Below are 16,098 nucleotides of genomic sequence, written 5' to 3' on the forward strand. Positions count from 1 at the left end.
CTTAAGTGCTAGGTAGATTAACCTAACCTCCTTGGAACAAAAACATTACGCAAGCGCGTTCACGCACGTTCACGACGTGCGCGCCAATCGCACGCGCGCGCAAATACCACACAGGCGCGCTAGATATTAGAAAATTCTCGTATATAAAGGTATCTATAACGACGAGTTTAACATGAGGATAAAAACGAAATGGCATCAGTCTACATCAGTAAAACACAAATTACTTGCTACATAAAACACATGCTACATCTCTTGTTCTAATATTCTGATTAATGACGCATCAAGACTGTGTAGATGTGACATGTACAAATATCTAACCATTCCCCACATGATTTCTCTATGTAAAGCAATTTATTTGATATGTTGTATATCATAGAGGACAAGCAAGTACCTTGATCCATTGGGCCACCCTACCCACTCTATTTCAGGATCAAGCGTTTATGCTCCTTTTGCACAAGGAGAGTGCCCATCACAGCAAAACACACTTCTGAGGTAGAGAGGACAAGAACGGCCCAAAGAGCAGTACAAACGCACCGATCCTTTTTATTAGGTGCTCCTGCTCTACAGCCGGACCAAATGTCCTGCCGTGGACGCCGAGATGTGACCGTTGTAAATTGTGGGCCACTTCTGTAAAGATTGCAGTTCTATTGCTTTGTTACTAAGAGGAAGCAGTGACATGGAGAGGTACGGGGTGTGGTGGGGGTGTGTGCATGGGGGCAGTTCCTCTGAAACTTCATCAAGACCCCATTCACTTTACTGCACAACCGGCAGGGAGGTCATTAATTAACATCAGGGCTTCATACAATGTGGCCTCAGAATATTCCCAAAGACCACAATTAACCGCCAAATCGCAACAGAATCCGTAGGGGAACTCCAACAATGCTTATTCTTGGCGAAGGTGAACGGGCGTGACTGTAGGATGTAGTTTGCATTTCTAGAAGCTTCAATTGAAGCATGATGATGCTATTGTGAGCCTTCATGTGTGTGTGGACCTTTTTAGTATTCTAACACTCATGATAAGTAAATCTGGTAAGTAACGGAAAGGTGAATCATGTGTTTGAGTATGTATGCTCACCAAATCACCAAGACTGAGCTAAGAGCATCTCTGTCTTATGAGTATGTGTATTAAAACCCCAACCAGAGCAAAAATGAAAGAGAATGAACCATCAAACAGATGTAGGTGATGTGAAGTTCCACACTGCACCCCCAATATCACCTTTCACATATTTATTTTCTTGACCATCTCTCTCCTTTCAATGACTCCAAGCCAAAAGGCCACTGCCCTAATCAATGGTTCAAGTTTTATTCAAACAATATTTATTCAAACAGTATTTATTCAAACAATATTTATTCAAACAGTATTTATTCAAACAATATTTATTCAAACAGTATTTATTCAAACGGTAAGCATGGGTAGGGGAGTGAGGGAGCGCGTAGCCAATCAGCGCAGACGCTAGCAGACAGGGAAACTTGAAAACCAGGCAGAACGATCCCCAGGGTGCAGCGGGGTCAGGCACCGTCAAGACCAGCCCAAAGTAGTGAACGGCATGCAGGCAATATTCCTACCTAGGCTTAGATCTCGCAATGAGTTGTTTGTGAATGCAGCTTTTAAAGGGTCCGTCGTGGTCGTGGCAATAGTCTACAGGTGTGTGATGGCGGGGGACACCAATGGCTAAGAAGCCGAGGCCAATAAGTGTGGGAGGGGTGTACCGAAGGGCGAATGGTATCGAGTATTTTACTGCATGAGGTTAAGCTTAGAAAAAGAGCACTTATTAAGACTGAGGTGCATCAAGGAGAGAATTAACATGCCCTAAAATAATCCATTTGGTCCAGACAGCAGGACCAGATTGAAGAATCGAAAATGTCTTGACAAATCATTACATCATGTCTTGACAAATCATTACTTCATGTTTTAGAGAAGCTCTAAGCTCTCCCAGAGCTCTTGACTGTAGCCACTGAAACAAAGTATGGCCGAGCTTGACCAGGGGGCGTGTCCTCCAGCCCTGCTTCTCCGCCTCCATCACCCACATTATAATAGCAAATGGATCTGAATCATCAACTTCTATACGAAGGACATTTTCTCAGGGCAGAAATTCTAACTGCGGGTTTTACACACAATGTCCCTCCAGCAGGTCTTCTCTGGACACCTTGCTAAGTTGGTCTTCCCGTTTCCTCCATTCATTTTATTTCAGTCACTTTCACAGAAGGTACAAGAAAGAACGTCCCATATGAGGGTGACAGAAAAAGCCTTCCTCTCTACATCTGCACGCACCCCGCTCAGCTCATCTCCAGTACCCACATAGCTAACCCTCTACGCACGACAAGCATGACCTCCACACAAAAAGGATTAATCTGCAGTCTCATTCCCAGATAATGGACAAACGATTAATCTCTAGTTTCATCCCCATCTGAAGGACAAAGTAGATTATGCAGTGCAGAATCATTGCACATCATTCTAATACACACACACACACACACACCTCGAACTTCAAAATTCAGTGAAAGTAGCTCACTCACACGTCTCATTAATTATCAGAATTTATTTCAAATCACATTCAACCATCCTCATTTTGGAAAAATTTAACATTTGCATTCCCTTCAGACCAGGGAGTGTGTTACAATACAACTGACGAGTGAGAAATGCGAGCGGTTCAAAGTTGGACCCAGAGGCCAGATCTGACACCAGGCCATTCCCACCTTCACATAAGCAGTGCGGAATTAACTGTTGCAGTGCTCACGTCCAACCGATCATTTAAGGATGCTGGGGGATTTAAAAAATGATAAAGATTCAGTTTTGTCTCCAGTGTGAAAGAAGACGGTCCAGTGACGTACGACTGTCCAGATGTGGAGAAGTAGCTGGGCTGGGCTCACCCGTCATTACAACAGCACCAGTCGACAGGCCACTAAATACTTTTCACACTGATGGCTGTGGCCTAAGCATGAGTAAATATACACACCAGCTCAGTCACACCAACGCAACGTTATCACATTTAAATATAGATTCTGTTTCTTCAGCCAAAACAAAAAATGGTAAATGGAAAATGGGAATGAAGGGCCAATTATTCAAGATGGTGTTAAACTCCATTCACAAAGAACAGAGTAGATGGCAAAGGAGGCAATAAATAAATAAAAGTGTTTTAGCAGTATAATCTGGATTCATCAGCAGCATTATCCCGTGTTATATACCAAAGACAAATTAAACACTGCAGCAACTGTACAGAGTGACCAGGGCCAGAAATTAATCTGCCACATTCCTTCAAGCTTTAGCTGTAATTTTCAAGGGTGTTCAGTAGAATATCTCTCTCTCTCTCACACACACACATACACCATTCTTAAAGACACAATAATAAAGGTTTTTAGAAAACATAGTCCACCTGAATTTCAATCTGTCCTTTTAGTGCATAAGAGAGTCCACCACACAGGACGTCTGCTGCAGCTCTGGCGTTGAACAGAGCTTTTGGGCTTCCTGCGATCCTCCTGCAGACACTAGGCGGGACGGCGCGGTATTCAGTGCGCTCACACCACCTCCATGCCCAGCTGCTGGGCGGTGTCCTGCAGCTGCCGCATCACCGACTCCTCCCTCGTAGACTCCGCCTCTGAGGAAGCTCCACCCTCGAGGACGAGCAGCACGCTCTCTGCGCGCTGCTCCTCCCCCCGTGCATGGCAGTCCCTCTCCCCCCCGTCCTCCATCGTCTGGGCTTCCTCCCCCTCCTCCCCGTGGAGGCCCTGCTCCTGCGGGACGGACTCGCCCCCCTCGCCCTGCCTCTCCCGCATCAGCTGCTCCGTCAGCTCCACGCTTTCGTAACGGATCAGCTGCAGCCGCATGAAGCCGTCCTCGTGCTCCTTATACCTGGGAGACAGACGGGCGGACAGACAGGCATGCAGACGACACCGTGAGACAGACGGGCACGCGGACGACACCGTGAGACAGACGGGCACGCGGACGACATCGTGAGACAGACGGGCACGCGGACGACACCGTGAGACAGACGGGCACACGGACGACATTGTGAGACAGACGGGCACATGGACGACATTGTGAGAAAGACAGGCACGCGGACGACATTGTGAGTTGTGAGACAGACGGGCACGCGGACGACATTGTGAGACAGATGGGCACGCGGACGACATCGTGAGACAGACGGGCACGCGGACGACATTGTGAGACAGACGGGCACGCGGACGACATTGTGAGACAGACGGGCACGCGGACGACATTGTGAGACAGACGGGCATGCGGACGACATCGTGAGACAGATAGGCGTACCCAGTTAATGACGACGTCAAATGTAAGGCACCAGATTTAAAGAAAGGGAGTACAGCTCCATACCTGAACCTGGGGTGCCCTGAAGGCCATTTGAACTGGTGTTTCTTGCGCAGGTGTGCAGTGAGGTTATTCCCTCTAGTGAAGCACTGCTCACACACATGACATTTGTAGCGAGGGGTGTCATCTCCCTACAGCAACACAAAGACACTCGTTTATTATTGCGCATGCCTTCTATTGGCTCGCCTCGTGTATGCCCCTGTGTTTCTCTCATCTTATTGGCTCAGCCTGTGCGTGCCCTCGCGGTTATGCAATCTCATTGGCTCACCTCGTGTATGCGTTTGTAATGGTTTTTGATGGAATGCAAGGAGCGAGTGGAGTAGTCGCAGTCTGCGAAGTCGCAGCGGTAGGCCGGCTCGCTGCTGTGCGTCTCCAGATGCTTCCGCAGATCGATCAGGTTCTTGCAGCTGAAGGCACAAACAAGAGCACCAGTGCTCACCACAAATCCCCAATGCCCCCCCCCAACCTCTCACCCCACACCTCCTCTCCCCTCAGCAGTAATGCCCAATCGGGTGCAAGACCGGAGTCCCCAGCAAAGACGAAGCCCTGACCCCCAAAGGTCGTGTCATTTCTCTGTAGAACAAAGGCCCGCCCCTGCCGCCCCTACCTGTACTCGCAGTAGTCACAGCTGTAGGGCTTCTCGCTGCTGTGGCGAAACTTGATGTGGTTCCTTAGGGAGGACGGCGAGGGGCACGTCATGTCACACAGCGGGCATTTATAATGGTTCACTGTCCACAGAGAGAACGCCGGCAGTGAGGAGCGCACATCTCTCACCAATCGCAGACCCAACCCTCTTTTATGAATGTAAAAAAAAGATCAGGCTGTCTGCACTAAAGAAATAGTCATACAAACTTTATCACCTATCTTTCCAAATATTCCTCTGGCATAGAAGAAGCTAATTTCAGCCTAAAGTTTTGTATTAATCTTTCAGTGAATTAAATGTATCAGTAGGGACTGTGATGAACTATCCCACCCACACACTGACACTCTTACCGTGGTTCCTCATGTGGTCACGCAGGAGCCTCTCTGTGGCGAAGCGTTTGGAGCAGTGAGAACACTGAAACCTCTGGCCTACACGCAGAAGGACAAGAGAGCAGTAAGGAGAGCGAGAGGGGGGGAGGGAGGGAAAACGAGGAAGAGTGGGATTGAGAGAAAGAATGGGGGAGAAAGGGAGAGAGAGAGAGGAAGAGAGAAAGAGTCCCTCATTTACACCTTGCTAGCTAGTACCACTCAAAAGCTAATGAAGTCAGAGAGAGATGAGAAGTTGAGGCAGTTCATCTGTAGTGTGTAAGTGGCACCCTGCCAGTCAATGTCATGCAACAGCTAATCAGGTGAGTATTTCAGCTGCGACTTTATACATGCGACACATAGCCAGTCGGGCCCCGGCAGGGGCGGAGACAGGGGTCCTCACCCTCGATGGAGGTCTGGCGGCGAATGTGGTCGAAGAACTTGGTGTTGTTGGCGAACATGCCTCCACAGGTGGGGCACGCCACCAGCTTCTCCTGCGTGTGACTGCGCACATGCTCCCGCAGTTTGAAGCGGCCCTTGAACGAAGCTTCGCAGTCTGGAGGGTCAGACAGAGATACACGTTACCGTAAATGGGAGGAGCCCGGCCACAGACCCACTCCTCCAGAGTATATGAAATACTCTTGAATATATGATTTTGGGAATATTGTAGTGCATTTCTAAGGATTGTGGACGCAATCGTTTATGATAAACATGGTAATTTATGATTAAACAATCTTATGATGATCTTAACTAAACATTATGATTCTGATAAAGTACCTTTCCAAGCACAGAACAGTATGTTCTCTGAATTGGCTTCAAGGCAGTGGGCATGCATCTCCACATGCCTGTAGAACCACTCTGGGTTATCCATGGTTGTCTGTGAAAAACAACACACAATCACTTGATAGTGTGATGACACCCAAATGATTTTTGCAGTATGAGCACCTCCATCAACATTTCTCCTTTTATACATACAATGCACAAATACTGATATCAGAATAATTACACACAAAAGGCACTACATCAGTGCACTATCCAATAATAACCTTTCAATAATGTAAATGCACTGCCCTGCACAACATAGTTCCAACCCTAATCTAACACACTAATCTGACCCATTTACTCCAGGCCCTCAGTAGCATCTGAATACATCAGCTAGGTGAGCTAAACCAAACTCCAGGACCAGATCTGGGCACCTCTGCAGTACATCAACATTTCTGAATCCCCCCCTCAAGAAGGCCCTCTCACCTCACAGTGCTCCCACAGACAGAGGAAGCCATCCTGGACCTCTGGAACAATGTTGCGGTTCTGGAGACCCACCGAGCAGGCACCCATGTCTGGATGGTCCTTGAGAATGGCCAGCCCCCATTGCTTCAGCTTGGTATGGTAGCAGTGGAAGAACACGTGCCTGAGCAGCTCCCCGTCCCACTCCACCGAACAGAACCCGCAGTCCCGCCACAGGCAGCTATGCACGTCATCTGAAAAAGAGTCGCGGACGGGTCGCAATAAGAAGCCAGCAGAGATGACAACAACACAGTTTGGTTTTTACACGAACGCCTATGCACCTGGTACATCCGGATTGTCACTCCCCACGGTGATGGCGGTGTAATGCTTTTCCACGTGTTGGCAGAACTCCTGCATCCCATCGAAGGACTCCTGACACGAGCCCCACTCACACTCCAGCTCCAAGGCGAACTCTTCTCTGCGGGGAGCGCGCTTGCCCGATGGGGCCATCATACGAGACTAGCTGATCTAACCTGCAGGAGCCTCTACAACACACACGGTAACCAGCTAACGTAGCTAACGTCCTGTCTAATGTAGTCCTTACGACTATCTAATGTATGTGGTGACAGCTAGCTACATAGCTACCTAAGTATTAACATCAGCCAGTGATTCATAGAAAACGAATTATGTTTGAAAAGTATTACCGGTTTATCAAATACTTTTAATAGGCAACATGAAGCATTTCTAGTGGCTGAATGTCTAGTGTCCCGTGCCTTACAAAATGGCTAGTTTGCTAGCTATGTGCTAGCTAGCTATTAGCATAATAGGCACTGAAGTTGTCTTCGGTGTATTGGCTGGTGGCAACTTTTTGGCGTTTATGGTGTTGATGTAATTAAATTATTAGCCAGCGTGATCATTTTCAGTGTTACCTATTTAAATGTTTTAATCGTACAAAAGTAACCCACCTGATGCGACTACTTTTGACATTTCCTTACTCTTTCCCACACAAAAAACAAACGAATCACTCATATCCCGCCCCCCGAAATCCCAGCCAATCAAATTGTCCTTGCTTAGTCCGTTAATAATATATTTCCTCTGGACAATCGTTTCCTCTCAAATGTTCCGTTTCCTATGAAAGGCAAGTCATTGCTACGAGCAGTTCAACATTATTGTCCATCTCAATGGGTCTAAGAAAAGAAGGAGAAAAAAAAGACTAAAACTCATACCTTGACTGTTGAGGCTAGGACACTGTCAGAATGCTGGGATGTTCATGTTATTTTGACCTTTGGTCTGGGTTTTTATGTATTTTACTCATTATTTTGTTTATTCATGAAGTGCCTTAATATCAAAAGTTACACACTGTAGCTTTGCTTGGAAGGGTGCTACAAGGTTTACATATTTACAAGGTTTACAGAGTACATTTCAGCAGCAACTGAAAGCCCAGGTTATGAAGAATATCGGCCAATGAACATATCTTAATTACTGCTACATAAACATATTTATAACACATTTAAGCATGCAGTATACAGTGGTGAAATAAACGGTGGCAATATTAACTTCATTAAAAAACATTTTATTTTTAACTTGGCTCTCTATTAGGAGAGCATATATAAACAGTAATGACATTTTTCCAGGACCAAACTGATGCATGTCTAGGAAAGACATGCTCATTGTTACATTGGATAAATTATATATGTATTATTTATTAATTGTATTGCTTTGTGTCAAAGCAATGATACGTTGGGAAGTAACAGTTTTTATTGAGAACCTGTATCTTTATCTTTACCTAGGTATGATATGAATAAAATATATACAAGTATGTAGAATATACTATAGACATTCAGTAACGTTATGAAGGAGAATAATTACATAAAATAAATTGCTCCAGGCAAAAGACAGTAAAGCCAAAGTAATTTTACTTCAGTGTCTTTAATGCAAGTATGTGTTTCCTCTTTCATTTAAATACTTACTCTTACCAGCAGTTTCTCCCTGAAATAGCAATGATTTCAACTGAAGGTATTTCTTCAAATTTCTTTCTACCTCAGCTAGTAATCAGCCTTTATACTAAGCAGCGTTGGCAGCCATTATTCTACTGTATCCGTTTTCATTTACATGCTGCCCAATTTGTCCAAGAAAACAGACAATTTCTAATAACCCAGTGATGCCAAATATCTATAATGTAATTCACACAATTAAAGTGTAAACACAGTAGTTGAATTGTACACTTTGGTAAAGGAGGTAAAGGACAGGCAGATTCATATCTGTCCAAAAAGGTCTCTTAGCTGGTTTAACATTGTTCCAGGAGGAGAAATCTCAGAAGGAATCTGCTCCCCAATTTATCCAGTTTACAGAGGCCTTACACGTCATAGAACAGTCGAACTAGATGGTACCGGATTCCAAAGGCGATCACACTCCCCAAGACCTGTGGGAGAGAGACATGTCACCCAAACAAACAGGCAACATTTCAGTTTAACCAGAACAACATGGCAAAAGGGAGACATTGAACATTACTGAATGAAGAATGAAGGCGTCTGTTTCAGTAGAGAAGATACAGGGACTCTAGAGTGTGTCTTCACCTGTATTAATAGCATAATGGCTGTGAGATTTCTCTCATGTGTGGGTCCTAGTATCTTTAGCACAAGGTTAATTAGTGTCATGTTACTGCACTCAATAAACTCGTCATCTCCCTCCTGGCCCCGCTGCACATCCAGCAGCCGTAATGTTTCCGCCACCTGCAGGACAATAGAAGAACTGCAGTTTAGTTTAATTTATTGTACTATCCAACACATTTAATGTCAAGCGAAAATAAAGTAAGAATAACTGTTTTAAAACAAAAAAAAATGTGTTTAAAACACATTTCCTATCCTGCTGTGCAGTACCTTTAACACAAGCTGTCCTAACTTGCCAAGGTCCCTCTGTTTGAACTTGGAATAGCTCATCCCAAGCTTTCCAGTGTCCGGCTGCAATCTGCACCAGTCAGTTTCACACAGTTTCATCACACCGGTGCATCAACACAGTTGGCAAATAAATGCAGTCGATGAAATTAAATGACGGCCCATGTGCTTGAGTTCCCTCGACCAGCCAATAAGCAAACAGACCGTTGTGAATATATATAAAAAAGACAAGCCAAAGAAGCGCCCTACCTGGGCAGGCGATGTCTGGGGCAGGGGACCACACGGAAGAGCTGAGGTAGGGAGTAGATGAAGTTCACCACTTGGGGGATGAAGAAGAGCAGCATGGTCTTGCTGAAGTGGCCGAGGATCCCGACCACTGCGAACGTCATCCCGGCAAAGTAACAGAACGTGTCCCCTACGAACACCGAGGACGGGTACCTGAAGGAAGTGTTACGGCTGTCATTAGGAGGCACTTGACCGATGACCCAAGACACATTTTGTGACACCCCCTGAGAGCGGTCCATGTTTTGATGAAGCGATATTTAAAATCATGGGATCTTTTCCATTATGTTCAGCTATACTAGATCACAACGACATGTGTGGGGTTGAGGCTTAGTGGGCTGTTTCTTTTTTAAGTCTTTGGTGAGGTTTAAAGAGAAAACACATCATCATTGGGTTACATGCGACACGAAGAGACATGGGACAAACCAGTTATGGTAGAAGAGGGCCAAGGTGGTGAAGAAGAACGGGATCATGAAGTACAATGAGAAAATGTGGTCATCTCCATAGTCTCCTGCAATGGAAAAACACATGTTAGTTCAACTTGTGCAAAGGGCATAGTTTTATTGATTCCTCTATGAACATATGTTCTTCTCTTCAGTTATGTCCAGTTCATAGAGGAATTCAATAAAACTAGGCCCTCTATGAACTTGCCATAACTGAAGAGAAGAACTTACAACCTCTGAGGCTTTTTGACTGATGAATAAAATAACAGATGAGAGACAACGCTTTTCCATTGCAGGAGGGCTTTCCCATTAAAAGCCAAATCTAAAGACAATATTACCCTGGGGAACACTTTGGAGAATTTCAGACCCTCCAATAATTTGTTTCCCCTGGGTCTGTACTAATTTGGTAATATATATTCTGCAAGCTCTAATGCTCCCAAGAGAGATTTGGATCTTAGTGATAGAAAGTGATATAAAAAAATGTTCACCATTAAGCTCCAGTATGTTGAAGATGATGATGGAGGCAGATATGAAGAGGGCCTGCCCGGACTCGATGCCGTTGATGCCGGCCAGGATGTTGATGGCGTTTGTGCAGAACACAGCCAACATTCCCATGTACACATAATACAGAATACCTGGAAGGACATGGCAAATGCAAATGTCATTACTTTCACGCAGCAGTACACAGTGCGCAAAAAAATATTCAAGACGATGCGATCAGGCCCTAGCTCATGGACTTTGGGCTCTACTATTTATATCAAGGATGTTTAAACCCAGGCCAATTTACCCAGGTCCAGATGCATCCCCAGCAGGGCCCGGAAGGGCTTGGGCACCACTATGACGGTGTTGCCGAAGTTGGTGAAGTAGACCATGAGTAGGGGCAGGGAGGCCATGGTGGGCAGGAGCAGCTTGTGTCTCCAGCGTAGGTTGAGAACGTCATCTGCGAAGCCCAGGAAGATCATGCAGCAGATGGCCAGCAAGGCACCTATCAGCTGCACAAACTGAATCACAAAACACAGTTGAGGCTGCACTTCCAGCCCTTAGTGGCTGCATTGCTTTAGATATGATGAAAGCATTTGGGGTAGGAAAAGTAGATAGAAGTTTAAGTGTGGACAAAACATCTGTTGGAAACCCTCACTGTTCAGAATTAAGCAGGCCCTACTTAATAGTCTATTTAAATGTAGAAACCTTATTTTTGTTTTTGATAAAGTATATGTTATAAATGCATCACCAGTTCTTTCTCCTCTTACCTCATTGTGAGGGAAGCGTTGACATTGCTCTCCAACGAAGCAGCTGAGGAAAGGCACGGGGATGAAGAGGAAGAGGATGATGAGGAACACCGTGCCGCTGATCACACCTTGCGATTCCGGCCTGACAGAGTCGGAAATACGGATTTATAACCCTGAGCACGAGACTCATTAGTGTTAATATTCACATAATATAATCGTCACAGAAAGAGAAGTATGCCGTCAAAAGGATACTAAAACTCACACTTCTTTTTTGGTGGTTTTGTTCATATCCAGCCCATACAGTCTGGCCGAAATAAAATGTTCTTTGAAGGCTGGAATGAGCTTGACCGTTGCAATACACCCAAGAGCAGACATGCAACAGTTGATGATGAGCGGGAGAGTAGGGATCGGTGACATTTCTTTTTTGTAATTTACCTTCAATGTTTATACTATTTGGTGCGATACTTCTAAAAGACCAGGCACGTTTAAGTTCGTTCAGTGCAACCTTGTAGAAAGTTAGCTAGTGTTAATGACCTCAAAGATCCCTTGACAAGTTGTTCCTCAGCTAGATTTAACTTTTAGTCAGTTTCCAGTGCGGCTGCTTATCTCGCACTCCGCCAATTCAGCCTCTTCTGTCCACATAAAGTCACCTAACTTCACTGTCTTTAGTCTATTGACTTAGCAAGTTTAGTTATGCTAGCAAAATCACAATGTAAAACAATTAATTCTAAAGGCATCTTAGCTGGTTACTTAGAGAAACACACGGTTAGATACGACGTTTTTGTTTAATTTGACGACCCGTGTGTCATGTTTTTTTTCCTTTCTGTCTCTGTAGTTAAAACCTAAAACTACACAACAGCTCAATGAATGACAGTTTAGCTAGCTCATTTAGCCAGCAAGCTAGCTAGCTATCCAAGCTCACTGTTAGCTCAATATTCCTGTTTAAAGACAGTGCATTGCTAAATTATGAGGCAGTCTGTAAAGCTGAATTATCGATCATATATCCTAAAAAGTAAATCTAGCGCTTAGAGAAATACGTATTAACTAAAATGTGCAGAATGCTCAATGTTTCCAGCCGAGCTGTGGGACCTCGCAAAACCTCCACGTCTACTTCCGTCAACATGAACGCACTTCTGAAGGGACTGGGTGGTCTGACTCTAAAATATCCCATTTGGTGGCGCTGATGACGTTTAACAGACTCAGACAAATAGTATGCGAATTACTAGGTATTCTCTATATATTAGTTAAATCTCATATTCACGAAATCGATTTAGAGCAAATAGATCGATTAAACATTTTTCATTACCACCTTAATAGAATAAATATAAACGGAAGTCTTTTTTATTATTAAACACGGAATACACGGAATATATTTATGTATCGTAATATTAGTTCTAGACACACACAACATACACAGCACATCCACTTTTACGGGTAGCTGCGTCTTTTGGCAGAGAGGTGTCGCCGAGGTAATAAGCCTTTACACTAACCCACTGAGGTTGTATTCCCCGCTCACGTTGACGCATATCATTGCAATATACATGTTTATCAATACTAAGTAACGGCACTGAATATTAGTGTCATGTTTGACAAAACATTGTCATATTTCCTGAGAAGAATGAATACATTCTTCAATGTCGCTTAATATCTGTACATTCAGTGCTGTTTTGTAATGAGTTGTAAACGAGTCGCACTATTAACCCCTGATAACAGCGATGAGTGAGTTGTAATCATCGCACATTATCCGCTTCACAACCTGTAACATGTTCTAACATGGTGTCCTTGACACAATTGATAGAGTCGAAGGTAAAAAAAAGGCGTTTGGGGAGAGAGAGCAAAAGTATGCGCGTGTCCGAGAAAAACTGGCACGTTTTCCTTTAAACGCGTTCTATGTGTGCGCGCGCTGTTCGTGGCGCGATTTGACAGTTGGCGCGTCCTCGCGCACACCGAGAGAAGCGGTGGGAGGGGGACGCGTCCACTGCCACAGCGGACCTGAGGTAGCTCCAACATGGACATAAACAAACGTCTCGGAGCGAACTGAACACGGCGGCGTGGATCAAAACGCTCTGATTCAACACTCGCTTACACAGAGGGGACGCGAGAAAGCTAAAAAAAAGCTACCGCGAACGAGAAAAACGTAACGTTAACTACTCGTTGGGATTACGAGCGAGAATAGCCGCGGCTAGCCCTGGGGGCTAGTTGTCAATACCGTTAACACTAGTTACCAGCCAACACGTCTAGCGTCCGGTACCGACCGACTTGTGTTCTGCTGTTGGATATTCTGCACACTACTGTATTTACTTGTCGTATCCTCCGTATTAAAAAGGTAATTGTGCGTTTATCTTTCAGTCTCGTTCAAGTGGCCGTGTTTACGCTTCGTGTGGCTAGCTAGCGAGCTGTCTACCAGTACGTGAACTGGCTAACGCGTAGTTGTGGTAAACACCAGTAAATGAATAAACGCGCATAGCTTGAGTGTAGCTAAATCACTTGAGACGGACGTCTTTATAGGACGTATTAATTCAACATAGTCTTTATAAACGCGTCTTTATAATACATATGGGTAGCCAGCTACGCCACGCCGACGTGCGTTACGATGCCGCACCGACCCAGACCACAGTTGGCCAATGTTGATGTAATGTACGCCAGGCAGAGCTGCCAAACGTTGGCGAGGCGTGTGAAATAAACCGACAAGTGAGGTGTATCTCCTCAGATGAGCGGATAACCCAATATATATATATATATATATATATACTGTATATATACTGTATATATACTGTATATATATAAAACGAGCAGCTCATTACTTGAATGAGTGTATTAGAAGTTTCTTGTTTGCTGAGCATACATGTTACCTGTAGCCGTTTAGTTTACATAGTTATTTTATCTTTGCTTTTTGAAAGGCTCTATTGTTTGCCCATTTCTTATTCGCCTTAATTACATGGTATTCTGTATTTGGTGTTTCTATGTTAGTCATTCTCTCATCCACCCAATCTAGTTTTCAATCCAACAAAATCTCTAACAAAATATTGCTTTTGCTCTGCTCTCTTGTTTCTGTTCACAGTCTCGCTTCCATGAATACGTATTTGCAAGCTGTGGCAGAGATGCGGCTGGAGTGATCGTGGGGCGTGAGGAGAGACGATGGATTTCCAGTATGCGAGCTGGCTGCTCCTGGTGGCGCTCTTCTGCGTCTCGCTGCTGGTCGTGCTTGCCTGGCTCGTCCAGTTCTCCCTGGCGTTGCTGAGGCCCAGAAGAGGTGCAGCGGCCCAGGGAAGCGCGGAGGCCACGTGGCAGCTGCCGCTCAGCCTCACCCACCAGACCCTGACAGGCGGAGTGTGGGGGTCACTGATGAGGCTCCGGCCAGGCCGGGACGGAGCAGGAAGTGGCGTGCAGGCCGGGGTCAAAGGGCTACTCTCTTCACTCTTCGCATTCAAGTCCTTCAGGGAGCACTGGCAGAGAGCATGGGTGAGAGCACTCAACGAGCAAGGATGTAGACAAGGGGTGAGTTAACACTGCACAGCACTGTCACGTGTTCAAACACTAGTGGTGGTATGTTGTGCTTCTCTGAGAACGAAAGTGTATTGACATTATTCCTTATTTTTTGGACACTGATTTGTGTGTGTCCACGTCCTTATTCACACCTATTTATAAATAGGTGAAGGTATTTATAGACCTTGTTTGAGGGAGAATGTAGGCGAGTAATGTGTGAGGCAGGGTTATTCGTTAGTCAGTGTGTGGGAGTTTGAGTCTCAGGAAATGCAAGACTTATAATGATTCTCTTTCTCTCTCTCTTTCTCTCTGTCTGAACCACACTACATCTCATGAGGCCTGTTTTATGTTGTAGATGTGATATATACAGGCCAATTTATTTTATTTATTTCGATTCATGGAGTCCGCATATTTAATGGATTTTGTGGTCACTCTTTCAGATTCAAGATGTTAATTCTGGCATTCACAGACTTTGTTTAATTTGTTATGCAGTGTAACTCATGGTAATAACACTTCCAGCACCTCACAGATGTTTGCTCCATGTGTGTTTAATTTTAATATGGCAGCCACCGTGAGCAAGCTGTGAAGTCTTTGACTCCTTCCACCAAAGGGGAAACCTCCCTTTTATTCTTAATGCTCCAGATGGTCCTTAGCGTATGATGAATTTTTGTTTCGATCTGAGACCAGCTTCTCATTTTTATGACCATTACATGGTCCGCCATTGAAACTGAACTCGGGTCAATACAAAAATACTCAGCCCATTCCCTCAGACTGGTCAATAGTGTGTGAGATGGCCAGTGTGTCCAAAAGGTCCCCTGTGTGGGTGTCAAAGCTCTGTGCCATAGACGTCCCTCTGGGCACAGGATGAGTTAGTGAGTGATGTCCTCTGTTCTCTCTGTCCTTTGCTCTTTTAACTTGTCCTGGACTCATTTTCTACGTGGTGGGTCAGTTTAAAGGTGGTCAAGCAGAGCCCTACTAACCCCAACACCCCCCCCCCCCCCACCCCACCCCCACACTCAACTCCTCCTCCACAGGGGGAGAAAGATGACACTTGGTAGTGCCCACACCTATTACTTTAATCTTTTATTTGTGGCAAGCGGTGTCTGGCAAAAAAAAAAAAGGGAATATGGACCCCCCCCCCCCCCCCCCCCATACAGCGCTGCCATTAGCCAGATGTGCCCCGTGAAACTCTGGAGAGATGGCCATCT

General features: G+C 45.1%; 3 protein-coding genes across 5 annotated transcripts in view; 1 reads left to right on the forward strand and 2 right to left on the reverse strand.

Annotated features, from left to right (window-relative positions):
- Window positions 1-2,522: 2,522 nt before the first annotated feature.
- hinfp (histone H4 transcription factor) lies at window positions 2,523-7,069 on the reverse strand. Its single transcript, XM_077011835.1, has 9 exons — window positions 6,898-7,069; window positions 6,581-6,810; window positions 6,110-6,209; window positions 5,736-5,888; window positions 5,318-5,395; window positions 4,932-5,052; window positions 4,593-4,731; window positions 4,331-4,455; window positions 2,523-3,850 (listed from the first exon to the last, which is right to left on the reverse strand). The coding sequence occupies exons 1-9, from the start codon at window positions 7,067-7,069 to the stop codon at window positions 3,517-3,519; spliced, it is 1,452 nt and encodes a 483-aa protein (XP_076867950.1). The 3' UTR covers window positions 2,523-3,516.
- Window positions 6,983-16,098, forward strand: part of c2cd2l (c2cd2 like) — a 30,169-nt gene continuing 21,053 nt past the window's right edge. Inside the window, exons 1-2 of one of the 3 annotated variants that reach the window (XM_077011831.1) lie at window positions 6,983-7,115; window positions 14,466-14,902. In XM_077011831.1, the coding sequence (XP_076867946.1) occupies window positions 14,543-14,902 (360 nt within the window). In that variant the 5' untranslated portion in view covers window positions 6,983-7,115; window positions 14,466-14,542. Of the gene's footprint in view, window positions 7,116-13,289; window positions 13,731-14,465; window positions 14,903-16,098 lie in introns of those variants that run through there. The other 2 variants (XM_077011830.1, XM_077011829.1) reach the window with 2 other exon arrangements.
- dpagt1 (dolichyl-phosphate (UDP-N-acetylglucosamine) N-acetylglucosaminephosphotransferase 1 (GlcNAc-1-P transferase)) lies at window positions 8,451-12,540 on the reverse strand. Its single transcript, XM_077011806.1, has 9 exons — window positions 11,667-12,540; window positions 11,426-11,546; window positions 10,963-11,176; window positions 10,664-10,810; window positions 10,159-10,243; window positions 9,700-9,888; window positions 9,436-9,523; window positions 9,133-9,288; window positions 8,451-8,978 (listed from the first exon to the last, which is right to left on the reverse strand). The coding sequence occupies exons 1-9, from the start codon at window positions 11,819-11,821 to the stop codon at window positions 8,913-8,915; spliced, it is 1,221 nt and encodes a 406-aa protein (XP_076867921.1). The 5' UTR covers window positions 11,822-12,540; the 3' UTR covers window positions 8,451-8,912.

The sequence above is a fragment of the Brachyhypopomus gauderio genome, chromosome 7 (genome assembly GCF_052324685.1).
Source record: "Brachyhypopomus gauderio isolate BG-103 chromosome 7, BGAUD_0.2, whole genome shotgun sequence".
NCBI classification, from domain to species: Eukaryota; Metazoa; Chordata; class Actinopteri; order Gymnotiformes; family Hypopomidae; genus Brachyhypopomus; species Brachyhypopomus gauderio.